The 27,781-nt window shown below is 39.7% G+C and overlaps 1 protein-coding gene across 10 annotated transcripts in view; it reads left to right on the top strand.

Annotated features, from left to right (window-relative positions):
* Positions 1-27,781, top strand: part of MCF2L (MCF.2 cell line derived transforming sequence like) — a 156,433-nt gene that overhangs the window by 85,332 nt on the left and 43,320 nt on the right. For all 10 annotated transcript variants that reach the window (XM_054271488.1, XM_054271487.1, XM_054271495.1 and 7 more), the window contains 2 exons: positions 4,724-4,807; positions 14,942-15,056. In XM_054271488.1, coding sequence (XP_054127463.1) covers positions 4,724-4,807; positions 14,942-15,056 — 199 coding nt within the window. The remainder of the gene's footprint in view (positions 1-4,723; positions 4,808-14,941; positions 15,057-27,781) is intronic.

The following is a 27,781-nucleotide window of genomic DNA, read 5'->3' as shown; positions in this document are numbered from 1 at the left end:
CAGTCAACTGTGTTTTACATGAAAATTTCTGAATTTATTCGGTCACTTTTCCTGGTCCATCATGTTAATGATGGTGTAGTCAAATGAAATCAAAATGAAATTTTCCTGAAGGTATTTTGAAATGGCGAGATTTGAAATTTTAGTTTATGCACACTTGCAGAAATTCCTGTCATCAGCCCAGTGTGGCTATAAATAGCATGAGGACCTGAGGAGCCTCATCTGCAGCTGTTGTGCCTGAGCATACCAAGCACTGAGCTCGCAGGCATTGTCACTAATCAGCAGTGATTTTTAAAATTCAGTTTTAAAGCTGGAAAGCTCACTTGGCATCTTGAGCAGCTCATTAGTTTTAGGTGGCTTAGAGTAGAAGAGGGCTTCTGTGCATCAGCTGTGCTGCTCTGGTTCTTCCCTGCTTGGGGGGGCTTCACAAAGGAGCTGACTGTTAGCAGTGGTGGTCGGGGGGTGAAGATGAAGAGGGAGGAATGAGGAAATGAAAGATTTGCCTTGGGGCTGAGAGAGATGAAGGGACTGCTCTGAAAGTCATTATCTTGCATTTATAATTACCAGATGGGAGGGTGGTTTAATGAAGAGATTTTTCAAATGAAGACCCCCTTCATAAAAGGCATTCAACTCTTTGGGTGGGTAAGCTGTTCCAGAGGAGAAGCACAGCAAAACTGGCTAAGGAAAATACAATATTTCTTGAATTTAAGGCATGGATTTCATAGAGAAGCTGTAGACAAGTTTTCATGAAAATTTTGCAGACTCAGAAAGAAAGAGGAGGAAGAAAAATTATTTGTCATTTGATTTCAGATGTGCTCCTGGGATCTGTGCTGAAAGGCTAACTGTGTCCGGATGTGTACAAATAGATCAGCTTTCAAGTCACTATAAAGTAATGGCCATAGAATTTCCTGCAGAACCACTCAAAGGGTGGTGTAATTCCAGCTGGCTTGCTGGGAATTTTATTAAACTGGTTACAGGAGGCTCACAAGTCACACTGGGAGACTTCCTTGTGTGTAATGTGGGTGCAGTCAGTTCAGAGTACACTGAATGTTGTCTTCTTTGAAAATGGGCTTCAGCATGTCAGACAAACTACAAATGATGATGAGTTTTAGTTTGATCAAAAAAGAAAGAGGAGCTTTTTATCAATAAGGGAAATTCTTGACTGCAGTGACATTGATTGTTTTCTCTGATCCCAAGTTTTTCAGGGCTTGCTGGCACCAGGTAATCCAAGCACAAGTTATCTTTGTGCCCTCGTGCTTAAATCTGTCATCCTGCTTTATCTGAAATGCAGTCAGGTGCTTCTGATGGGATGGGGTCAAGTCCCTCTAAGCCATCTTTCTTTATTATTGAGACAGGACTATCAAAGCAAGGTTTAAATTGAATTAGAAGATATATCTGCAAGATTGTGGTTCACATTTTTAGTAAGCAAGGCTTTTTGTAATAAGAACCATATATTTAACTGATTCCTTTATGTTTGTAAGGTGACACTTCAGCCCTCTCTGACACTCATAATTTGAATACTAGATCATGTGAGGATTTTTTTGAAGAACCTCCAGTTGTCAGCTTTAAAAAAAATTTCCAGCTTTTTTATGTGTTGGGGTTTGAAAAATAGTAATAAAAAAGCAGTAGTAACTTTAAAGAACCTCATTTTACTGTTTATTATCACCTACAATATCAGATGCACTATCATTTCCAGGGGCTTTCTTTTAAGCTTCTTAAGAGAGCTCCTCAGGAAAGACAGGTTATTCAAGCATGTTTTGTTATGAGCAATTTTTTTCAGCAATGAATTTTGGGTCCAGTAAAACAGACAGACTCTTAGGTCTCTGCACTGAAGATACGGTATAAAACAGAAAAGGTAGAACAACAAAATAATGAGCTGTGTGAATCTTAATCTATTCAATGCAAATGAAATTTGATCCTATAAATGTTCCTTACAAAACGGTGAGCAGATTTTCAGTAATTCTGTATTTTTATGCGCACTTAATTAGCTTTACAAAAATGGAAATGATCCCTAAAGAATGTAGCAAGTGGCAGGTTCTCTATTTAAAGAATATTTCCAAGAAAATATTTTCCCCAAAGGCCGTGAGAGTAAGGAGTGTGTGCTCTCACAGTCTGTTTAGCATGTCTGCCTTTTGTTGCCTTATCCTTTTAAAGAAACAGCATTTTGAAGTAATGATGGACAACCTTGAAGTGAAATCAGATTGAACCCCAAACAAACTGTGATGAATTCTCTTTTCCAGAGGGATGCTAAAAGTCACAGAAACAGTGCAGAGCAATGAGTCTTTACAATTGCATCTCCTCTGAAGGAAAACATACTGAAGAGGGATTTCTGGCTAAATCTGTGGGTGGTAATACTGGGTCCAAGTATATCCTGTTGAGCTGCTGGATGTGACCTGTTTGGCAATACCAAGAGTTGCATTTCCTTGCACTTTTTTTGTGCTGCTATTTTTTATTTTGGTTGTTTCAAATGATTGAAAATCAGCTCTGTTTTTAGTGCATACTTGGCTTTTAGAAGTATGTCTTGAAAGCAAATCAGCAAGAGCAAGATGAGATGGCTTTGGTGGAGGGCAGTGCAGCAGGAAGAGCAGTTTGGTGTCTGTCAGTGGGCACACTGTGCTGCTCCTCTGTTGCAAACAGACAGGCTCTCACATTTGAGTTAAAACTGAGTTTAAAACCAGGGCCAGGAAGAGATTGTCTTTTCAGTGAAGCAGTATTTGACCAGTGTTGTGGGGCTGATCTGTGCAGGTGGAAAAAGCTGCTGCTCCTACCAGAGGGAACGCTGGAGCAATCAAATCTAGACTTGGGTCTTCACCTGGCACAGTGGGATTCATCACAGGGCTACATAGGGAAATAGTGATCCTTATGTAATGATACATAAGTAGTTTCTCTTCCTTGGGAATGTCCTGCCTCCAAGAGTGTAGTGTGTCATGTATTTACTTACATATGCAAAATTCAGCTATTTTAGTACATGCCATGCTGTGCAGCAATGAAAATTATGTCTGCCTGTGACTTGAGCCAGGATGGCGTTTTATAGACTGATGATGGTATTTTCCCATCTCCCACCAAAAAATTGGCATTAATCCTGTAAGAGTTTATATTCAGGTAATTGGGTCCACCTGCAGGTATTGGTTTGCAGAATCAGGGCTGTGTATTTTTTAAACACTGCTGCAGGAGGTCTCCTTGTATCATAAGGCACAGACAGCAAAAATAAACTCTAAAATCCTTTTTCCTTTGGGGAAGTGGGGTATTCCTCTTCTGGAAATTACTTGGCCATCTGAGATTGGAGGTTTGAAACATCTGTGTTCAGTGTTATGTTGAAAACATTGAAATGGTGACATAACTGAAGGTCTGGGTGAAGTATGACATGAGAGTTAAATGTATCCACTTATGGATTTGACAGCATGGTATGCAAAGGTCTTCTGATCAGGCTGCAGTTTGCCGGATGCAGGAAAATAGCTCTGATCAGGGGGTGACCTTGAAAGTGGTCATGGGTCTTCCTCTGCCCAACGGGACCACAGAGAACAGAGAAGTTCTGTTTCACAGCACAAGTTCTTCCACAGTTACTGTGGAAGAAGTAACTGAAAGTGGCTTTTTTGCTATTCTCAAATAATTGCAGTTCTCAGAGTTTTACATATGTGAGAATTGCTCATAGAAGTGTCTGTCTGCTCACGATCTAGCATTTGAAAGACCTCAGTGACAGCAAGTCCTTGAGGACCAGAGCTCTACTTCAGCTTGTACTTCACTGCAGGTGACACTTATCTTTATAGCAGTTTTAGGTTTTTACTTACTTTTCCTCTGCACATTCAGAGCTCTGACTGTCAAAACCTATCTTAATGGCATTCAATTCACATGACATTCATTCTTTCAATGTACATTAGAACCCAAAACTTCAATGCCAGTACAATGTCAGATTAAAATAAATGTTCATAACCAATTAGAGAAAAAGCTAATTTTGTCTCTTTTGTACTATTCCATGAGGCTAATATATGGAATAATTATTTTTTAAGAATTGCAAAAGAATAAAACTTCTTGTTTCCTTGTAAAAAATGAGATCTTAGTTTATGAATGAAGCAACTCTGTCATGCAGTATCAGCGAAACTTAGGCTTCTGCTTGACCTCTGGAAACATGCTGTAGGAAATGCCTCTGCTGAAACACTGGGACAGATAACCAGGGGTTGGGAAAGCAGAATGGTTGTCACTAAGCTGAAGTGGAAGGACTGACATAAAAGCTTAAGCGTTGCTTTTCAGGTTGGAGGTAGAGAGTGTGTGTGTGCTTTCAAAGGATGTACTTTCAAGCCACTTCTACCTATCTTATTTAATGCTGTTTTCTTGGGGTATTTGAATCTAGATGACAGGCTAGAGAAATCATGAGTTTCTTGGTTTTGTTTGATTGAGAAGATTTTAATAAAAATTGAATTTAATACGTAAAAATCCCACTGTTTAACATCGTTCCTGAGGAATATTAATTCTACAGTGTTTTGTTCAGTGGCAGTTCTCTACTGCTTCTAAATGTCAGTAAATGTAAATTCCTCTTTTATATTTGTGCTATTCAAAGAAAACTTTGCCCTTGGCAAACACGTGGAAAACTCCAGAGATTTTCACATATTTTTCAGAAGTTAGACAGTTTTCTGAGCTTTTGTGTTGTAGGGATTTATTTTTTTTTTAATGTGTGCTGTGAAATTTTGCATTAAATGACTTTGCTATGTAATTTTTTTTCTCTTCACAGATGAAATCATGCATCAGGATATCATTCCCCTCTATGCTGCAGATATTCAGGACCAATTAAAGAAACAATTTGCTTATCTGTCAGGTAAGACTGTGTTGTTCCCTCTTAGACACGTTGCTTAGATGCACAGTTCAGCCTGCTGTCCTTTCACAGTCTCTGAAGACTTTTATATGAGAAATCAATGAGTAACTCAAAATTCAGGCTACTAAGACTTGTTATTTAAGGATTAATTAAAAGATTTTTTTAAAGTATAATAGAAATTTTAAAATTACAGGTAACATTCCAGTTAACTGGAGATTGCAGCATGGATGCTCTAGTGGTTGCTATGGTCTTGCAGTCCTCTGCTCACAGCCCCAGCTGCCGCGGGCTCTGCTGTCTTGTTTGATACTGAGGTCCAAGCTGGCACCTTGGTTGTAGCCAAAGTGATGGGAAAGCATCATGGTACGACATTCCCCCACAGCATCAGTGCTGGGCTCAGACAAATGCAGCATCGAGTTCTGGGCAGGATTTTTGACTTGGTGTCACTGACTGCCTTCTACAGTGGGTGATGGGGCTGTGTGTGTTTGTGCCAGGCAGTGTTTGGGTGATGGGGCTGTGTTTGTGCCATGCAGTGTTTGGGTGATGGGGCTGTGTGTGTTTGTACCATGCAGTGTTTGGGTGATGGGGCTGTGTGTGTTTGTGCCATGCAGTGTTTGGGTGATGGGGCTGTGTGTGTTTGTGCCAGGCAGTGTTTGGGTGATGGGGCTGTGTTTGTGCCATGCAGTGTTTGGGTGATGGGGCTGTGTGTGTTTGTACCATGCAGTGTTTTGGTGATGGGGCTGTGTGTGTTTGTGCCATGCAGTGTTTGGGTGATGGAGCTGTGTGTGTTTGTGCCATGCAGTGTTTGGGTGATGGGCCTGTGTGTGTTTGTGCCATGCAGTGTTTGGGTGATGGGGCTGTGTTTGTGCCATGCAGTGTTTGGGTGATGGGGCTGTGTGTGTTTGTGCCAGGCAGTGTTTGGGTGATGGGGCTGTGTGTGTTTGTGCCATGCAGTGTTTGGGTGATGGGGCTGTGTGTGTTTGTGCCAGGCAGTGTTTGGGTGATGGGGCTGTGTTTGTGCCATGCAGTGTTTGGGTGATGGGGCTGTGTGTGTTTGTGCCAGGCAGTGTTTGGGTGATGGGGCTGTGTGTGTTTGTGCCATGCAGTGTTTGGGTGATGGGCCTGTGTGTGTTTGTGCCATGCAGTGTTTTGGTGATGGAGCTGTGTGTGTTTGTGCCATGCAGTGTTTGGGTGATGGGGCTGTGTGTGTGTTTGTGCCAGGCAGTGTTTGGGTGATGGGGCTGTGTGTGTTTGTGCCATGCAGTGTTTGGGTGATGGGGCTGTGTGTGTGTTTGTACCATGCAGTGTTTGGGTGATGGGGCTGTGTGTGTTTGTGCCAGGCAGTGTTTGGGTGATGTGGCTGTGTTTGTGCCATGCAGTGTTTGGGTGATGGGGCTGTGTGTGTTTGTGCCATGCAGTGTTTGGGTGATGGGGCTGTGTGTGTTTGTGCCGTGCAGTGTTTGGGTGATGTGGCTGTGTGTGTTTGTGCCATGCAGTGTTTGGGTGATGTGGCTGTGTGTGTTTGTGCCAGGCAGTGTTTGGGTGATGGGGCTGTGTTTGTGCCATGCAGTGTTTGGGTGATGTGGCTGTGTTTGTGCCATGCAGTGTTTGGGTGATGTGGCTGTGTGTGTTTGTGCCATGCAGTGTTTGGGTGATGGGGCTGTGTGTGTTTGTGCCATGCAGTGTTTGGGTGATGTGGCTGTGTGTGTTTGTGCCATGCAGTGTTTGGGTGATGGGCCTGTGTGTGTTTGTGCCGTGCAGTGTTTGGGTGATGTGGCTGTGTGTGTTTGTGCCATGCAGTGTTGGTTGCTGAGCTTGGTCCATCTCCACACTGAGCCCATGGCTGAATGATAATGGGCAAAGGGAGATGGTGCCTCTGCTCACTGATCATCTGAGTGGAGGAAGGTGCCTGATAAGCTTCTGAGTTTGGTCTCCTGTCTTCTGCCTGTAAAAGCTCTTGCAGATGTGCAGCTGTGAACTTGCTGGAGTTATGGCCCTGTCCTCCCTCCCTCCAATACTCAGAAAGGGAGAGGATCAGTGGCTTTGCAGAGCTGCTCTGCATCCTTCAGCAGAAAGGAAATTTACTTTTCTGAGCTACAGATGGACTCTATGACTGTTCCCTCTCCCTCTGTAAGGGACTGTTCCCTCCCTTATCCCTCCCCACCCTGCATTGGATCCAGAGACATGGGGGAATGAAACAATGAAATACTTTACTTGGCAAGAGCTCACTGAACCTTGTTATACTCATAATTAACTATTAATTGTGATTTATTTCTGCTACACAAGCTAAATTGTGGGTCTGCAGTAGTGACTGTGTTTTCTGTGGGGTGGTGGTAGCACTTGGAAAATAAGGTATTTTTTCTGAAGTTGGCTGTTCATGCTTCATTTGAGATTATAGTGTTTAACCTACAATTCTTCTCTGGAAATTTATTTTTTTGACTTTCTAAGCTCATACTTATCCCTGGGCAGAAAATATCTCATAAGGGTGTTATGCAAGAATCAGCCTATCTATGAAACTGTAAGTAGGGTTTGTATTTTGCCCCTCTGAAGTGAGGGGGAAAACTGGTGGATATGGTAGAGGAGTTGTTGAGTTCACAAATCCACAAGTGTCTTCAGCACTCAATAAATCCACCTGGCAGTGGGGCTTAGTAAGAGCAGCCATTCCTCATTCTATTTTCTTCTATCTATCCACACTCATGTCAATTAGAATTTTGTTTATTTGCCTCAAGGAATAGGTCAGCTGCATTACTGTGACTAGATTGTTGTACTTTATTATTCTTGGGAAACTTGAGTGTTAGGCATTTTCATTTCACTTTGGAATTTAGGGTTTTTTTTCTCTATCCTAATGTTCTCCTGCAGGATGCTTGTTGATGGTTGATTTTCTGTGCTGTACCAAATAGTGGTTTTACAGGTTCTGTGAATGAAAGAACAGAGCCAATGTTTTGGTACTTGATTTATGTACAATTTGATTGTTTTTACAGTTGATCTTAAGAGGGGCTTTGCTCTAAGGCCACTTAAGACATTCCCAGTGTATGAATGAGACTTTTTGCTTATTACTGTTGCCTTGAAAATAGAATCTAAGTACATGGCATAAAACTCATTATAATGAAAGTCCATAGATTACTAATGCCTTTGGTAAAACAGCAGGTTTGCAGATATTGCTGAATGTCTTAGATACATTTCTGATTTTAGTTGTTGGCTTTTTAGCACCAATTCAGTTCTCAATACATGAGAATTGCTTTAGTTTCTCTAATAGGATGTATCTAGGTCTCACGGGACACTTGCTTGAACAGGGAATGAAACCCAGTCTGCCTCTGTCCTAGAGGCTGTGTCCCTTCCTGAGCTGCTTTCTGTGTTTTGGTCTCCATCGGGGTCATTGTGTCCCTCATTGTGCTGGATTGTAATGGAAATGCTGCAGGAACACCCAAATTAGACCTGAAATGAAACAAAATTAAGTGAAAGCTTCCACTAATGCTTCAGTTTGTCAGTAAAGATAGACAAGTGCAATGAAATCAAAGTCACTCACTCGCTCACTTCTCCTGCAGACTGGCTCTTGCTCAGCAGTCGTGTTCAGCTTAAATCTAATGGTGGGGCAAGCTGTGGATGAGGCTTGTAATAATCATTCACACACAAAGTTTATAAAACCCGAAGTTAATATTTTACCTCAAGCACAGTTGTTTACATTTTGCCTTGGAGTTTTTTCTTTCTGTGGAACAAGGTCCTTATCTGGGCTAAAATTGTTACTTCTGTTGTTGCTAGGCTATACCAAGTGTTGCATCTACACAATTCAGTGTTTCGCCTCTTTTACCTTTGTTTCTTTAGTTACTATTAGTGTAACCATTTTTTTTCCACATTTAAAAGGGTCTTCTGCCTTTGTTTTTGCTTGTTTGTTGGTTTTTTTTTCCCCATGAAGGACAGTGTAAGATCCATTTAAAAGTATCTGGAAAATGTATTCCTTATGTATTCCTCAGTCTTTCATTTGTGTTTTATATTTTCTTTCATAAGTACTTTCTTTTTCCCTGATTACTGTGTGACTTTCATACCCACCCAGCCTTGTGTCTGTCTGCCACTAGAGTGCAGATGTGTTAAAATAAATGTAGATGGAGAAGGGCATACAGACACCTGTGTATGTTGATATGCATCTTAAATCATTCAAGCTATGTGATGTGCAAATGAGACTCTTGGCCACGAGTGCTGAGCCAGTTATTTAACTCCCTTTCCTTTGAATGCCTATTCATGCATTGAGCAACTTCAAAGTGTTTCCATTAAAGGAAATACAAATATGAGTTCATGCTATTTGCATTTTTATCTATTGATTCCTAGTTGTTTTTCCTGCCATTGAAAAATTTAACATTGGTGCTAGCTTTCAAAATGCTTGTACCTTTGATTTATAAATATACACATATATGCTCATACCTTTATCATTGTGAATAGTAAGTATCTCACTTTGTCTGAGTTTATTTTCTCCATGTGCTCTCCTCTGTGGGAATGACCTGACCACTCCTCACTGGTCAGACTGTTCCCATTGAAGTAGCTCTGGCTGCCGAGTCTGTGAAATTATCTTTGACAATTTCTGAGTGGATCCTGTACCACGTAAATTGCAACAGCTGGCTAAAAATATCAGCCTTACTTTTGTTAGTGATATAATATAGACAGTATCTATGTTGTGTATGGGCAGTGGAAGAGGTATTGCTTAGCAATCTTTGCCTTGCACAGGTGTAAGCTTAACAACTGTTTTTTTATTTACTGTGCTAAACCTGCTGTCTGGAGGGATTTTGAAAAATCAAAGCAAAAATGTAGTAAAGAAATAGATAAAGGGAAAAAGTGAATCCTTGGCCAAGAAATTTCCAGTTCAAATATGTTCAGATTCAAATTTATGTATTGCAATCTAGTTTTAAAGCCAGTATATTTGCTGCTGATCAGTTGAGCAAAACACAGCTTGCGAAGTTATGCAAGTAAAACTTCTCATTTCAAGGAAAGAACATTTTAATAAATTCCCCTTGAATCTGTTTTTCTTTGCAAAGGATATGCAGTGAAGCTTTTATCCTGTCCCTCATTGAAGTCTACATGTAATTTCAAATACTGAATTCTCCAGTTAAGTATATTATGCAAGCAGAAAGGAGAAACTCCTTATCAGAAATGCACAAGCATAATAGCTGAACCACTACAATAGTAAAAAAAAAAAATCTGAAGTAAGCCCTTCCTCAGTCACTGAGGACTTCACTTTTGACAGGACTGCAATTTTTAAGCAGTGTCTTTTGATCTAAAGTTGTAGATCTGAGCCATTCAACAAGGCTGATGCTCTTGTATCTTGTGTGTGCACATTGATCAACATAGAGGTCATATTTTTTCTTATAGTCAAATACTATTTCACTTGCATTATAGAATCAGGCCAAAATCTTTGCCCTCTCATCTAATTATATCCAGCTACTTCCTTTTTGTGGGGATGGTGAGAGTACTTTTGAGAAGACCTTTTTATTTATGCAAACAGGAGCAGACTAATTAGGGAAACATTACAAAATAATCTTACTCATTCTTCCCGGAAGTAAGTCTAAGCAATTTCTTTGTTGCTGTCAAACTTTGCTGTCCATACAAAACCCCAAACAACTAGCATGTCTTCTACAGGGCTGTGGGGAATTATCCTTTTCTATTTGTTTATGTGTGCCTGTGCACTTGTGTGTGTGGTTTTTAGCAGATGTTCAATACACAAGTTTTGTACTTTTCTGTGTCAATGCTTTTTTAAATTTAAAAGAATACTAATTATGTCTCATTTGAGATTGTTTTTAGATACCAAGTGGATTTCAGAATTTCTCTTGATTAGAAATTCTGAAAATGCTGTGCAATTTCCTTGGGTTAGCACTCCTCTATCACCTGCTTATTAAAAAAAAAACGAATGCAGAAGACATAGCAACTGTGATGGGAAAAGTTAGCTGTCACAGAATATAAAGAGTAAATGCTAAATCACTGGGACTTAGGGAAACTTTACCAGTCCCATCTCACAATAGCTGAACCACTATTGGTTATTTTTTCTATTGTTTTCATCCACAAGACCACGATGATCTGAGTACACACAATTTTAGCTGTTGGTGATATTGCTGGTATTAACTGTGTTCAAAACCTAGGAAAATGAAATGTTATTTTCTAAGCACAGTTTAGTCACTTTGCCGTGGTCTGTGGAGCTAGTACAATTCAATGTTTTTAAAATGTGTGTTTCTCCAAAACACAGGGCTGTCACTGTTGTAAAAACTGACCTTGGACCATGGCTCGTAGATCTGTTCGGAAGAGCTCCACCTAGCAGGGCTTTGCTAGAATTTTTGAGGTTTATCCACTGAAAAATTACCATTTTATGAAGGCAATTTGTTTTGACACTTAATCTGTTCAAGAATTTTCATGTGAATAGACTGCCAAAGTCATGTATAAGTCAGATAATAACAAAGTTTTCTATTAGTGAATGCTCACAGAAATAGGATGGAAGCAGATCTGCTTAATTTAAAGCAGTGTGGTATTTTTATTTTATTTAATTGCTGAAATAAGCTTCAGTCCTCTCTACTTCTATGGTTCTTGCATTTGTAGCCTGGAAAGTAATAATGCTCTGAGCTGTAGAAGGTTTCTCCAGCTTCATGTTATAAGACAAACATCAAGGAATTCTTGGGCATTGTTTCAGGTAGTATGTCTGCAGACTGATTGCACCCACTTAAGGACTGATGTGTTCTCTTCTGCTCTTTGCAGTAAACAAAAAACAAAAGCTGGCACTTGAGTGGCATTTGTTTAATATTTCATAGAGAAATGATCCCGAATGTATTTCATAATTTTCATAGAATCACAGAACAGATTGGGTTGGCAGGAACCTTTAAAGATCAGCTAGGCTGTCCCTACCCTGCTATGGGAAAAGACATCTTTCCCTAGATCCATTCAATCTGACATTTTCATAGTCAGAACAGTGCTCAGAATTTTTTAAACAAAAATAAGGGGATTTGTTATACTTTCAGAAATCTATGTTTAAAAAAAACAGGACTAAGATTAGACTAAGAAAATGCTCATAATGCTCTCAGTTACTTGATTGTCTTAAAAACACATAAAACTATGAAATTCCAGTTGTGTAGTGCATCCCTGTGTAAGACTAGAAATAGGAGAGCAGGCTTGTGTGTGCCTCTGTGGACAGAACTTGTAGAGTGCATCAGTTAAGGGTGTTCAACAGCTGTAACTGGAATTTCAGGACTCTGAGCTAGAGGGGAATATGAAAGATGGGAATGCGAAAATTTTCCAGAGGTTAGGACTAAGATAGTTATGTTTAGTCACTGTACCAGCTGACCTGAATTTATTGAAATATTGCTGTTAAATTACTAATTTTTTGTATGGTGATTAAAATTGCAGTAACTCATTTTAAAAACTATTCTGTATGTGTTGAATTACTTGCATGAGTTGTAGCACTCACAAATTCATTTGTGTTTTTTTTTCATAATCAGGTGTATATAATTCTGAGGTGCTGGAAGATTATTATGTGAATTTGTTTTAATAAGATGTCTGAATTTTTTGCCTTAAACCTGTGTTTCAAAAAGCATAAGAGAAGTGAAATTGTTTAGTACTTTTCTCTTGAATGCTTTCCCTTTCGCTAAAACCAAAATCAACAACAATAAAACCCCTCTAGCTTCCTAAACTTTTTATCTCCTCCCCCTAAGTTCTGTGACTTGATTTATTTCTGGGTGAATTGAAGAAAATCACATTTGACACAGCTAGTTTTATGAACTATGTAATGCTGCTTTTGCAGAGGTAAAGAAAAATGAGGAAGAAACAAATGATTCTGAATATAGGAAAACAACAATTTCTTGCTGCATCAGGTTCATTAAGAAATAAAAGACACTTTAAAAAGTGAACTCACTATTTCTAATATTTAATATAAACACAATTAATATGTAGGATTTTTACTTTATTTCCCATGCCATTTTGTAAATTTCTCTGGCAAATGCTCATTTTAAAGCAGCAGCTGCTTTGGCTAGAGTGACCTGTCTTTCCTTGATGGCCATGTATTTAATCACAGAATCACTAGGTTGGAAGAGACCTTCAAGATCATCAAATCCAACCCATAAAGTTGCAATATAGAGAGCAGCTTCTGTAAGTCAGTGATGTTATAGCTGAAATGTACAGAATTTCTTATTATTTAGCATTTCAGGTCATTCTGCCCTAAACTGTTTTGAGCAGCAGGGTTCTGATAAGGAAAAACACTTGAGGAGCATTTGAAGGTAAATGTGTGCTCCAGTGGCCCAGCAGGGAAACTGCAAAGAAAAATCAGTGAAGAACTGATTCTAAGAGCTCAGGGGAAAGTCATCTCCACCCAAGATAACCACAGATGACTGTACTAGAAACTGAAAATTAATAGGCAGTCTCCAGGCAGGATGGCTCTATTTGCCCTTGACAATCGGTGCTGGTCTGGGAACTTCCTGAAAATCCTCATCCAGACTTCTGCTTTTAGGACATGTCCTGCAAGTCCATTGTTGTTGTTCTTTTGTTTCATATGTCCTATTTATAGATGATAAGTAGAACAAAAAAAGTAACCAATGAAGATACCACAAATAATGTATGATTGTGCCTAAAAATAGTTTCTCTAGAGAGAGCAGAATGCTTCATAAGCAACAGAAATAATCATTATCATGCTTTTAACAACAGAGGAAAATGCTTTAGTCGTGAGAGCTTGAACAAAAACCAGTAGAGTCAAAATTGGTCTTAACTTACGTTTGTGTTGTGAAAATTTGTATAGCTAAAATTAGCTCCCTTGACTCAGTGTTGCCATGTTTGGATGTGTCATAAAGGTCATATTTGCAAACTCGTGATATTTGCATAATAGTTGCATTTTGTTGTTGTTTAAATACATCCAAAGCATGTTGTTTTTTTCATGTATTTTGTTTCCAAGAGCTTCACAGTGACAGCACTATGCCATCTGTAAGCTGGTAAATGGAAATCAGATTCACCACAAATTAACATAAAGATACTATTTCAGCTCTTCTAATTACATGTGTTTTGGAGGGAAGTTGTGATTTCTTTTATCAAATGAATCTGAGGTCAAATATTTCTCTTCTTTTTCCTGTGAGGTTAGAGGCAAAGGGACTGGAAGTGGGTAATAATCTTCACAAGTCACTGTTGCTCTCATAATTGGTGCTGTTAATACAGTTTAATGCTGGTTTCTGCACAGTTATCGGATTTCAAGACGGGGAAAAATATCCTTGTTATCTTATAAGAGCATTTTTTTTGTTGTTTTTCCTCTCCTGTTGAACTATGAATCAAAGATAACTTCCCAGCAGTGTATTCCTGTCAGCCCAGAACAGTTAACTTCATGCACTTGCTAGGAGTTATCAAGCCCCTTGTCCTACCTGTCTTTATGAATATATGCTTGCTAAAGACATGAAACACTAATAATGCCTGTAAAAAGAAATCATTACATTTTGCATATAAAAATGTATGTGAAGTGCATGAAGAAGCATTGTGTCTGTGAATTGTACCCAGTGGTGCAAATGCCAGGAGAGATACATGTAATGGTATCCAGCTCCTCAGCAGCTCTGCTGCAGTGTAGGTGTTCAGCTCTGCTTCACCTTCTGTACAACATCTGGGAATGGGAAATCTCATTTGAAACACCTACACCCACTTCTTTTAATGTTCTGCCCCCTCTGTTTCACCAACCTGGAGACAAAGCAGCTGCTGAGCAGGGTAGGAGTTGTTGCATGAATGAGTTCCAACTGGTGAGAGGGTTGAGTTCAGTTCCAGATGGAGATTCACCTACTTAATTCTGAATTAACTTTTTTCTTTCGAAGTTGGTTCCTTTCTTTCTCCGAATTGCTTCTACTTAGATGCAGTTGATGTTTATCAGAAGATGCACTGCCATCTGCTGTCAGAACTGCTCACATTTGTCCAGAAAAAAATTTCATTTTGTGAATGGGGTGTAACAAAGTCCTTTCTATAAAACTTCCTAAGCACTGAAGAAGAGACAGACTGTTCAGAATAAACTGTCCACACATGAGCCCTAAAAAAAAAAAAAAAAAAAAAAAGAGCGAGAGGAAAAAATGCAGTTATTTTATCAGTGGGAAATTTCAGTCTTTCAGTCTGGGTAAAGAGACTTGCATGTAAACACATTTGCTGCTTCTTTTGTAGGTGGAAGAGGGGGAGATGGCTGCCCTGTTATCACCTTTCCAGACTATCCAGCTTTCAGTGAGATTCCTGAAAAAGAGTTTCAGAATGTTCTGACCTACCTGACAAGCATTCCAAGGTGAGCACCTGTCTAGAAGAAAATAAGCTTTTATCTGCTAAGGGACTTTCCACATTTGATCCCTGACATCTGGTGTAAAAGTCAGGCTTGGTATTTAATTAAAGAAAAGGAAAATTAGGCTTAGGGTGCAGTGTCAGTAAGTGCTGGTTAGTGACAGCTGTCTAAGGTAGTTGTTAGATAAATTACATGCTGCTATTTATATTTCATCAGAAAATTACTTTCTAGTATGTATGGATATAGGTCCCATGATGGACATTGTCCTCCTATGTCACTGTATCTTAGAATGCAATATTCAGAGTTTTAATTGAGCACCTGTATAATTTTGGCAGAGCATGCTAATTCCTGGGTGTTGCTCAGGATATTAGTCAGGGATGGAACACTCTGCATCTACATACAGAGGTTTGTCCAAACCACTTGAGCTGCTCCCTGGCTGTGCTGAATGTATCATGTCTGCAGACTTCCAGAGCTTTGCCTGAAAGTGCAAAGCAGGCCCCAGGATTAATTCTGACTCTCTTAGAGTGCAAATAGTGCTACCAATGGGCTCTCCAAAAATATCATTATTTTTGTTGGTAGACTGTTAATGAATGAAATAGTGGGCTCAAAATCTTGATGGAAGTGAGTAAGGCAAGTAGCAGAATAAAGTACATACTCTAGAGACTTCAAGAGAGGAAATTTTGGGCTTATTCAGGGAACTGGTAGGTGGGATATAAAGGAAGGCAGCTCTGAAGGGTAAATCTGCTGTGGAGGGCTGCCAAGTTTTGAAGGACAGTATTCTCCAAGTACAAGAAAGGCACGTCCTGGAACGTGAATGGACGTAACAGGAGGCTGACCCCACTGTCTGAAAGTGAACTTGTGCCTGAGCTGAGATACAAAGGCAGCGTACAGGAGGTGAAAGCAGGGACAGGCTACAAAGGAAGAATGTAGACACATTGTCCACGTATGTCGGGATGGCGTCAGAAAAGTCAAAGCACACCTGGAGCTGAGGGACGAGAAGAACGGGACATCACGGACCGGTCGAAAAAACTTCTCCTGCTTTAGCGGTACAGGAATAAACAAGGACCTATGCTAAATGGACTGGGCAAATTAGCAGCAGTCAATAAAGATGAGGCTGAAACACTTGAGTTCTTCACTGCAGTCTTCTCTGACAGTGTCTGCCAGGCCCCTGTGTACAGAAAGAAAGTTCAAGTAGGAGAATGACAAGCAATGGCTAAGGACAAAATCAAGCATCTCTTGAGAAATCTTGACCCAAATCTAGAGACTGGGATAAGATGAGCTGCTTTGAGAGTGGTGAAGATGCTGACCAGTGTCATAGTAAGGTTGCTCTGTATAATCCTTGAAAGGTTTGGAGATTAGAGGTAACGTCACTTTGATCTGTGAGAAAATTATGGAGTGAGTCCTCTTAAAACACACTTGGGCACATAAAAGAAGGAAGTGGTGGGGAGTAGTCAGCATGAATTAAACAACAGTAATAGTGCTTGACCAGCCTATTTCTGTCATGACAATACTGGATGCATCAATGAAGCAAAGCTGGGCATGTTTTTTGCCTCCCTCTAAGCAAGACTTCCATCTCAGTCTCCCCCAGCACTCTTCTGTTCACCTTGAGTTGTTACATTTTGGCAGGTGGGCTCCTGAGTGGGTAAGAAAGTGCTTGGATTATCTGGCTCAAAAAGAGGTGTTTATTGGCTGATGTTTTATCTGGAGACAGTTTTCCTCAGGGAACTGTATTTATCCATGCTGTGTGATGTCCTTGGCAAAGATCTGGAGTGGGATATGGAGTCCACCCTCATCAAGTTGTACTTGAGGTAACCAGCCCCTCCTGGTTGTACTTCTTAATCCTCAGTTTGTCAGGGAATGAAACTCTGAAGCTCACAGCCAGCTTTTGCGTTTCCTTTGTTTATCCTGGTGGTGGTTAAACTGCATGGCGCTAAGCATCCCCTGATCGTATCTTGGGTACTGTTTCTGCAAATAATTATATTCTGAATTCACATCTATTTCTCCTTTTGAAAGTCCTTGGTGGTGCACTTCATGGTGGCCCACTGAACTTCTGCACAGAGTGGAGTTCGTGTGAGAAATTCTGATCAGAAAACAGCATCTGGTATGGTGGGGGAGCACTGAGTGCATCCCAGCACACCACTTTATTAGGAGCAGATTTTCTGAAGGTTTTTCTGTCAGTTGCTCCTACCTGAAAACAATTTCTCTGAGAGTATTGAGCCAGAAATGGTCACTCTTTTGAGTCTGGCTGTTCTTCTGATTTTCTTGTTTCTTTAATTCATAAGTATTTAGAAAGAGAGGAGTGTTCTTTGCAAACAAAGGAGATGGCCCAGCTGTCTAGATGTTAAGAGTAAGGTATTCACTCTTGTGAATATAACAGTTCTCTAGGTTTAAAGTGGTAACAGTTCAATTTCAAATCTTGTAAAAATAATGCTGTTGTTAAGATACTGATAAATTTGCCACCTTTTTGTGCCTGAGAATCAATAAAATCTCAAAGGGCTTCGATATTCCTGACTGATATCTCCACTAGCAGTGTCAGTAGCTTATAGTGTAAAATTGTGTTTTGAGGCCTTGTGCAGGTTTATGGGAATAAAAAACTGCAGAAATTACACTAGCCAGATGCCAGCATACATCCCTGTGAAAAATATTTTGCTATTGATATGTTACATGTATTGATATGTGTAACATCAGTGACTGCAATTCTTGAATTGGGATATTTCTAGAGCTCTTACATTTATTGATGTTGATATTTGTTGAGCTCTTAAAGGTGGTGTAAGGTAGGATTTTTCCTGCTATCTTAGTGTTCAGATACTGTTTTAGGTGCTTTGGAAGGGGCTTTTAAAGAAGTGGAGGCTGTTAGCTTTTATTTGTCAGTTGGTTAAAGAGATGTAGGAGGTACACCTTTACAGAAAGGATGGAAATGCAGCCACAGCTCTTAAGCATGGACTGCTCTCCCAGGTTATTGTCATTTCATTTATCAGAGAGGTAACTCTGTCTTTTGGCTGTTCTGACAGACTAAGGGCAAATGGACTTTTCTAAGAGCACAGACTGCAGAGCACAGACACATCTGGAGCCACCCCAGTTCCTCAGAAAACTACTTGTTCTACTTGGCCCTGTGCAAGACCACAGCAAGGGGTTGGCAGCCGTAGCTCAAGCATTGTCCAACTGCCTGGAGTCACATGTTAAGGGAAATTATATTTCATGGAGATGACAGGAGCTACTAAGGAGCTACTAAGAGCCTCATAAGAAGATCTTTCTGTCCCCTGCAGTAGAGTTCACCCAATAGTATATTTACTGATATAAATCTTAGAGTGACTTCAGGTTTTCAAGATCTCTTCCCAAGTGAAAGGCTGGCCTAGGACTTTGTTGAAAGAAGAAAAAACTGAAACCTCTCAACCTACCCTTTTCTTCCTTCTAATTTTATAGATAAACATGGGCTTGTCACTTCTCACTGTGTTCTTGTTCTGTATTATGTAAACACTTGGTTTTGCAAGTTTTTTCTGTGTGAACTTTCTCTTTTCTTTTTCACAGTAAACTTTAATGATGAAACAAAAATATCATGTGAAGCATATTGCATTTAGGAATAGAACTATTAAAAGTTGCATGCTGTCAGCTTAGATGATCATGGAGTGGAATGGTGTAAATAGTAGCACTATTAGCATGTGCTTAGATGTGTAAATGCCTGATATGTGAGGATGTTAAGAAAGGACACAGTGGAAAGGGAATACCTCATCTCAGTTTAAAGATACTCAGTTAACCTGGGTGCAACTGTATAACATTAAGCAGAAAGCTGAACCGTATTCTTCAGGTGGGTGTTGTTAATGTTGCAAGGTAAATTCATGTTCTGTAGATGGCTGGATAAAATATGATGTCTAACAAGGTTTGTAGTAATCTCAAAATATTCAGTACAGATTGTTGGCATAATGTGTGACAACAGTCATGTACCATGTGTACAGAAAGATCGTTGCTTTGTCAGGCAGAACAATGGATTAAGGATGATAACAATAGACAGCTGAAGATTACAGCTAATGCTTTCATAACTTCTGTTTTGGTATTGAAATATATGTTGTAAGGTATCTGCATAATGCTTCTGAAGCAGGTTTTTCCTTTTAGCAAATACTTGTTTTATTGTTATTGAAATATAAGATGAAGTTTTATTAAAAAGGTGAGAATTGTCTTAGAAAGATACATAGGCTACCCAAGTAGGAGGATCCTCAGCAGTACATAAGGCAGTACTTCCTAGGAAGAGTAGTTTAACTGAAATGCTGAAGTGCTACAAATAGTTAACATGTACATATTGATCCACATGAATTAATAGTTCTTATCAATGGAATTGTACAATACAGTAATATCTCTAGATAAAATGTCTATAAGAGGTGACAACTTTAAATTCAACTGTGTTTCAGTAGAGGTCAGGCATGTCTTGCATCCTTTTGGGGTATTTTGAGATTTTATAATGTCCATGTAGTTGGTCTGATTCTCTTTGTGCAGAGAATGTCTCCTATTACTTCACTCTGTGAGTCCTTTGGGGATGACTGCTGAGCTCAGTAGGAGAAAAAGGCCCTGCAAATGAAGGTTGTCTTCTCTCTTAGCTGAGTAAAAGCCCAATTACCTCCAAACACCATCATTCTTACTGCATAGTGGGACAAGCATCTGTGCATTGTTCCTTTTACATCCCACATATACTGAGGCTGAAGGAAGAATGTTGCATTTCAGTGCATTCAGTGTTCTGTGTTTTTAAAGTTTGGGGGTTTTTTTTCCATTTTTCTATTGATTCTGGCAAATTGACTTCTAAGATTTGCAGTGCACCTTGAAGGCAGGTGTTATTAATATTTAATTTCTCCTCATCACAGCTGTTTCTTGAAATGCATTTTATTAGCTTAAGTGTGTACACATTGTAGGAATATGAATTTACCAAACATGGGTAGTGGCATGAGAACTTGCTTCAAAAGAAATTAATAGATAATTGCAGTGGTTAAAAAAAAACTACACAGTATTCTTCAACATATGGTTTTGCTTCTGGTTAATTAGCAGTTTCTACTGCAATTAGAAAACAATATGCTGTTTATGAGAACAAAAGAGTATAGTTTTAATGCTTTTCTTTCCTGCTCATATAAACTCATCTTTGAACAAAGAAAGCAAGCTAAGATTCTTGTGGTCACAAGAGATTGGAAAACTAATATTTTAAAAGTGTAAAGCTAAGTCTTAAACGCAAAATCCCTTTCAGGAGAAATAAGTAGTGTAGATTAAAAAATTCAGAATGGTTTCTGATGGCCTGTTTGAGTCCCATGCTGCTGATTAAGTATGCTAATGGACCTTTTTTCCTTGTATTCTGACAGAACCTTGTACAATTTGTCTGTGTAATGCTATCCTGTCCTACTGCATGATCTTGAGCATAACTCAGGTTAACTTGGCATGTTCAGCAGTTTCCTGTTTTGAAGGGTGTCCATCAGTTTCCTGGCTGGGAGAGTGTTCCCTTCTTTGAGATCCCTGAGGGTTTACAATTGCTTGAACACCATGTAGCCTTCTGAAAAATCCTGTTGTTTTTGGTACTGCGTGGTGTAGGAAGCTAGGGAGCCATCCTGTCCAAGGGATGGAACAGAACGAGATGACCTCCAAAGCGTTGGTGTCCAACAGTTCCAAAGCTCAGGAGTTAGGTGTTGTTAAGGGTTTGCTTGTTTACTATACCAGCTTCCCATTGTTTGGGATAACACTGGGAAACAGAAAGAAAAATGTGTGTGCTAAGCCTTTCAGTGGGCTCAGATCTGTGTGGGCACAGCAAAGTGAGATGAGGTGGGGTTAGGCAGGGACCAGAGGGACAGGGAGCAGCATGGCATGGGTGTTGCTGGAGCTAGCAAAGCTTGGTAGGGACACAGGGGAGCTCAGGGCTCACAGCTTGGGCCTGGCCAGTCTCCTTGGCACAGGTCCACCTCTGTGCTCTGAAAGCAGAGGCAGCAGTGCTGGGGTAATGCTGTGTTTTGAGCCTGTAAGTCCATCAGGGTCCAGCAGACCTTGCAAGGAGTCAGTGTCAGAGGGTAACAGCCTGTGTTTGCTCATCTATCTGCCAACTGAATGGGCAGCCCACCACTAGCTAACAGTTAAGCAATTTTGTTTTATGGAGTGCCAGGGATGAACATCATCACACAATGGGAAAGAAGTGCCAAAAAACAGCTGCCCTGACAGTTCATACTGACGTGCTGAGAAACAGCTTTGCAGCTTCAGAGTTTATTTCTGTCAACTGTGCTTAATTTCCCTGCTCTCCTCTTTGTTGGATTACAATCCAGGCTGAAGATATGGAACCTGTACCCTGCTGTTACTTTGGCAGCCCCTCAAATTTGTCAGTGAGAATATCCCAGGACTTCCAGCAAAATCTGTCATGCTGTGCGTCCCTTCCTTTCTCAGAGCACAGCTGCCAAACAGTTGTAAATACCCTATGTTGCTGTAAGCAGACAGGATACGGTCTTAGGTTTGAAGGAAGAGTGTTGTAAACTTAAGTGGTAGTCCAAAGCTTTTGGTCAGATACATACCCTCACAAGATTAAGGTCAAAGCCCAGATTGTTACTTAGAGTCTGAATTTTTACTGGGTTTAAAAATATTTACACTTGTTTCAATGTCCACCTTATAAGTACCTGTCCACCTTATAAGTGCCTTAAACTTATTTTAAAGCCCAGCCCTGTAAAGGTAAAGCCTTTCCAGTCTTTAAATCCCATTTACACCTTTAGGGTTTAGAGGATTTGGGTAGCATGTATGACACGCACGATCTGGTGGTAAATTTAGTCTGCTAATGAGACAAAGTAAATTAAGCATTGTAAAATTGTGGAAGTTAACTACTAAAATTCTGGACTGTCACAGAGGTTTTGATTAGTTCAGTATCAAATTCAGAGAATTTAACACCCTATTTAAGTGTAATGGCCCAGTTCTAAGATAAATTGTGCAGCATTCCCTGTAAGGTTGTTCCAATACTTTGTGCAGTAGCATTAGTGGTTGTTGCAGTGTCTTGGAAATATGTATAATTCTAAAATTGCAGTTCTGAATAGGTATAAAAATGTTTTATGGAGTTGGACTTAATAGTTCTAAAATGAGGCCCACACAGTCTTTCTGTTGTTCAATTTACTTAAGCCTAAACTGACATAGAGCCCTTTTGCCTTTATTGACCTATTTATCCTTAATTGTCCCTCCAGGATAACGTGACCTACTTCAGCCATCTGTAGTTAAGTCTAAATGAGTCCTCAAAGTTGTTGTCTTTCGTCAAACAGTCCTTCTAAAAGCAACTCTGCATGACCTGAAGAAATCACATTGTGTTTTCCATTTAGAAAATTATAGCTCTTCCTTAAAAACTCTTATTTTACTTAATTTCACACACTAAAAGGGATTTGTTCAGCAACAACTTATTAAAACAATTTTTCCTTTACCTGCAGTAATGCATTAAGGTAGCTCTGATTTTAGTTCCTTGGTGGGATAAAGTTTGTGAAGTTCTGGGCAGGCAGAACTCGATGATTTTAAGGTACCTTTCCACCCAAGTCATTCTCTGAATCTGTGCAGTTATAAAAAAGGTTGATGGGTACCACGGAATGCAGTGAGTGCACATGGCACAAGCAGATGTCCAGGCCCAGGCAGATGATGATGCTTGGACAGTTTAGTTGTTATTTTTAACCCTGGCTACATTCCCTCAGCTTCCCCCCGAACAGCAAAAGCTTTTTGGAGCAGAAAGGAGGTCAGTATATATGATAGAAGATAGCCAGCCTTCCAATCAGTCGTGGTTAAGGAGGAAAATTGCTGAAAGTGGAAGAGAGGCTGATTTCAGGACCTAAAGGAGCACAGGAGATAAAGAGCAGATATAGGGACCAATCAAGGAAGATACTCATGCCCGTATCTCTGAATCTGAGTGGGGAGATAAAAGAAGTATGACTTGCATGTTATATAAATTGGCCTAAATATTTCAATATAAATAAGGTGTGTACCAGTGCTGGCCATTTGGCCGAGGAACACAACCAGTGCTTGAGACAGAACTCCCCCACGTAAATATGTTGGGATTTGTATCTCACAATTTCAAGAGACCTGGTTCTGTGCAGGATAAAGGCTTCTGTTTGCTTTGGGGACCAAGGCTGGAGGCAGCTCTCCTGTTGGTCAGTGAGTTAGCATTTGCCTTGTTGCCAGGATGTCTCTGGTAGTGGTGCATCTTCCTTGAGAGTTCTTGGTCTGCTGGCAGCGCAGTGAGCTGTTGTTGTCACTGTCCTGTGGTGACTGAGGAATTTTCAGAACAAGCATAGGGCTGCACATAACAGCCACACTTGTGGCTATGACCTACAATCATTGTGAAGTTTTGAATTGTTAATAGCCCCTTAGACAAAGCTCTTTGAAGTTGCTCTCATTATTTTTTCTCCTGTTTATCTGGTTTTTAAGATCTCCTGTCACTGACATAACATCATGTGTAATTATTCCTGCCCATGCTTATAAAGTGTCAAAAGGCATGTATTTTCATGGTGTCACTCTGCCTGGCTGTATGATTCTGCTCATCTCTTCTGCTTCATGAACAAATTTTAATCACTTGCCTATGATGGTTTTTATTTATGCTACCTCACAACCCAACATTCATTGAAATTCTTCTTTGCTGAGAGATCCTAAAATGCAATTTTGGTTATCTGATGGTTCCCCAGTCCTGAGAAAATTGCAATACAGTGTGTTTTTAGACATGCCTGGGGCATGAACTAATAATAGCTGAGACCAAAAGTAAGCATAATAGGAAAGGAAAGAGAGAAGGTTTTCAACAGTGGTATCCTGGATAAGATTTAGGGAGAGTTAGCTGGAATGTGAAGAAATAAGGAAAAAAAAGGTGCATAATTGAGGCAGGGAAGTGTATCAAATTTCTTATCTGAACTTTGTCTAATGATGAAGTTTTAACAGGTTCAGCTCCAACACAGAAGCTCAGATTTTCTTCATTTCCTGTTAAGGTTAATCTGTTTCTGTGAAGGGAAGGCCGTAACTATCAAAAAACAGAATAAAGAGACTGTGTAAATGCTTTGGGTTTTTAAATGTGCATTTAAAAACATATCTATTCACAGAAATTCAGAATGGAATTAATTAGATTGTAGAATAGTATGCATGTTGTGTTTTGGGAGTGGAGAGAGTTTATATTTTCAAAATCAAATTTTGAAGCATAAGCATCAATAAGAAATGGTGCCTTCTTGCTTGCAGGTTGTGCTGCTGCTATGAAATGTCACAGCATCAGCTGTGTTGGGTGAAATGTAGCTGTTAGTGGCAAGAGATTAAAAGATAATAATTTTTACTTGGCATTCAGTGATTTTGGACAGACCACTAGAGGCTGCACTTGTATAACAGCACTTCTGGCTGTCTTATTTTAAATTTTCTTCTGCTGGAATTCCTTCTCTTTCCTGTATTGCTTCATGAAGAGTGGCCAGCCTTAGTTTGAGCTGGGTGGGTTTTGCCTTCCACAGTTACAGTTCATTGAGCTGACTATGACAGGGCTCAGTAAAGAAACAGAACAAATTTTTCTACATCAAGAGCCTTCTTTTGTGTTGAAGCACAGTACAAGTTGCTCACTGATTAAACACAGTAAGTAAGGAGGATCTGGTAAGCTTTTTCTCTGACTCCAGAGATGAGGCTGTGGAGAGACAGGTGCAGTGCAGAGACTTCCACACCACCAGGCACCACCTTTAAACTCAGCACCTCAGAGAGTTTGAGGTGAGCCTGTTCCTTGGGTCTGCTTTGGATCATTTTTCAATGAGACAGAGGAGATGGACATGCCCTTCCAGCACTTCCGCACTAGCTGACTTCTTCAGTGTTTTCAGCAGAAGAGATAGAGATTACAAAAACTGAAGCCAAAACTATATTAATTCTGTTTGAAATTACAGAATTCACATAGGAAGTTGTTAATCATTGCATTCCTATTTTTGCCCCATATGCAGTGCCATGTACCATAAATAGAGTGCACCTGTAATTTTTGGTTTTTCTCATAAATATTGCTGGAATAAGAACTGATTGCTTATGGACTAGTTACACACCTCAGCTGAAAGTGATTCTTGTAGGAATCTGAACTGAGATGTCACAAATGGGTATCACCACAAGATGTCAGTTTTATCACTGAGTGGGAGCCAGAATGTCATGCCAGTTTGCTTTAGGGGCTCAGGAGGTCTGCTAGGTAGCCAAAGAGCTTCCCCTGGGTGTTCATTAATGCTGCCTGTGTTAGGGACAACTCTGTCCTCAGATTTGTTCAGTGTACTTGACCTCAGTTAGTCATACATCTACATCTGTGGCAGAACTTGGCACCAAAGTTCTATTTTCTGTCTAAGGGACTGAATGCCATGACAGCAACATGCAGTTGGATATGCAGCCATCTTTTGGAAATACGTTTTCATTCTATTTATTTTCTTGGCAGATGATTTCTTTGCCCTTGATATCTCAATTACAATGCAAGTCTCAACTTTTCTGTTGAAAAAAATAGAAAATATAATTCTAAAGTTTGCTAATTTAGAGCAAGTGTAGTTAATAGGAAGGTTTTAGGGCTCGGAACACTTCCAACTTGTTTTAGGGGTGTAATTACTTTGTGATTACACATGATACAATTTCATTAGAATCAAAAATGATAAATTGCAAGTTCATAATATAATTTGTAACATTATGTAACTTTATAAAATGTTACATTTGTAACACATTCTAAAGGGTTATAACATCTTTTATTTGCCAGGCTCGTCTTCAGTTAAATGCTTTTAAATACTGATTTAAATGCAGTTTTTTAGAAAACTCATTAAGATCTGGAATAGCAGCAGCCTTACAAAGCAACATTCAGTTTAGATACAGTGTTGAAACCTACAGGCTTGCTTTGCAATTGAAACAAGGAAATTCAGTGTAAGAGCTCATATGGCTGGTTTATAGATCTTTTTCACTTTCTGCTATCTCTAAATTGTTTTAATCAGGAACCTTCTGCAGTGAGGCTGGGTACTTTGGGCTATAAAAGCCTTGAGACAACATCTGAGGATTTCAAAATGGAGCTTTGAGGAATATGATGTATATCAACCTATTTTCATCATTTACTTAAGGAAGCACAAGTCTGCTTTCTTTTCCTTAGAGATGTTGGTTTAAAATGTGAAGTCCCTAAGTTTAGTTTTACTTTGGACTATGAGAAAGAAGCTGTCATAAGATGAAAGTATTTAAAGGCCAAATGAGTACAAGACATTTTAAAATTATTATATTAAACATTTTAAAATTAGGGGTACATGCCAAATACGATAATTTTTGTGCCTTTTTTAAAGTACCCAGCAGGTGGATTTCTTTGGAATGAAGTGGATGAATTGGCCAGTTCTGAAACAAAGCAAGCTTTACAATAATGAGCAATCAAGAATTGTAAGAAAATGAAACTGTTCTAGACCTAATTACGGTCTAGTGGCTGGGTGCTACATTTTATACAATGTTACAGCTGATTTTTTTTTTAATTGGTGTCAAGTTCAAAACCCATTAAATTCTTCTGCTCTAGGAGACACTGCATCCTCTAGGACGTAGCTAATGATCAAATTGTAGTGTGGGTTACCCTACACAAGGGGCAGGAGCAGAGGAGATGTGCAGCAAGGCTATGCCAGGTGAATTGTTACTGCCCTTTTCCTTGCTGGCAAACCAGCATAAAACTGGTGCAGTGACATGTCACCACAGGGATTAGCTGTTTTGTTTTGTTTTTTTCTTTCCTAGTTGCTGTACTGGAGATTTTTATCTTGATTTTTAATGCCATTGATATCACATTCTTCACTGTATTATTTGACTGTCTCCTAGAGCTTATAAAGGCCATTAAGGAGGTGGCTCTTCTCTGCTTCCATTATTTGCTGGGGCATTTGTGATTTCATTTTTTTAGTGTGTGAAACACTGATGATTAAGAAAGAATTCTTGTCTCCCCTCCACCCCCCAAGAAATCTTTCCTGGCAGCAGCAGGAGAGATGGAGAAGTAGTCTTTGAGGTGGATCAGGTTCAGTCAGTTGAAGTGTCTTGTCTGCAAATGTAGAATGCAAAGTTTCTCTTGGGAAGCAGCAACCTTGCTCATTAAGTGTCTGATTTCCAGTGGGCTGTTCCTAAGCTAAGTGACCAATGATGAGTGGGTGAGCCAATTCCAAGTCCTTCTTACATAGGTTTACAGTTGTATGCCAAAAAAGATTGGGATTTGTGAGGTGCCCCAGGCCTCACATCTTTTGAGGCAGTGTGTGCATGTCACTGTGCTGAGGGTGAAGAAGCTTTAGAATAGGGTGGTACCAGGGTTCTGCTTATGATACAGATGACTGCAGACATTGCCTTGGTGCTCTGTTCAGTGCAGTAATTCTTTGTGAAATTTTGTTCAAGCCCTAGTATGGAAATAGCTGTTCAGCCCTTGAGAGCAAGAATTTCTAGTCCATTTGTATGCTGAGGTAGTTGAGGTAGGGAACAGTCCTGACTGTCATGCAGGTCAACTGTTTAATAATAAAGCTCTAAGACTGAATTTCAGTTTTAAATAAGTGGACTTATGTAACCTAAAATGCTGTACAGAATTTCAAACATGCAGAGGTTTGGTACTTTCAGTCTCTGGGATGAGCCCAAATATTTGCTTTGTTTCATTTGTAGCAGAGACCAATGTACACTAACTGCTTTCATACAGCAGTGTAGAAGCAATAGGAAATTATTGGTGTAGCAGTTGTCACCACCCATACCTTGGAGAAATGCAAGGATCTTTCAGAGGATGTTTATGTAATTTCTTCCAC

This window comes from Melozone crissalis, unplaced genomic scaffold (assembly GCF_028551555.1).
Source record: "Melozone crissalis strain CALT ecotype California unplaced genomic scaffold, PUWL_Pcris_2 ptg000013l_1, whole genome shotgun sequence".
Taxonomy (NCBI): Eukaryota; Metazoa; Chordata; class Aves; order Passeriformes; family Passerellidae; genus Melozone; species Melozone crissalis.
The sequence above is the reverse complement of the archived record's forward strand: the minus strand, read 5'-3'. Positions and strand labels throughout refer to the sequence as shown.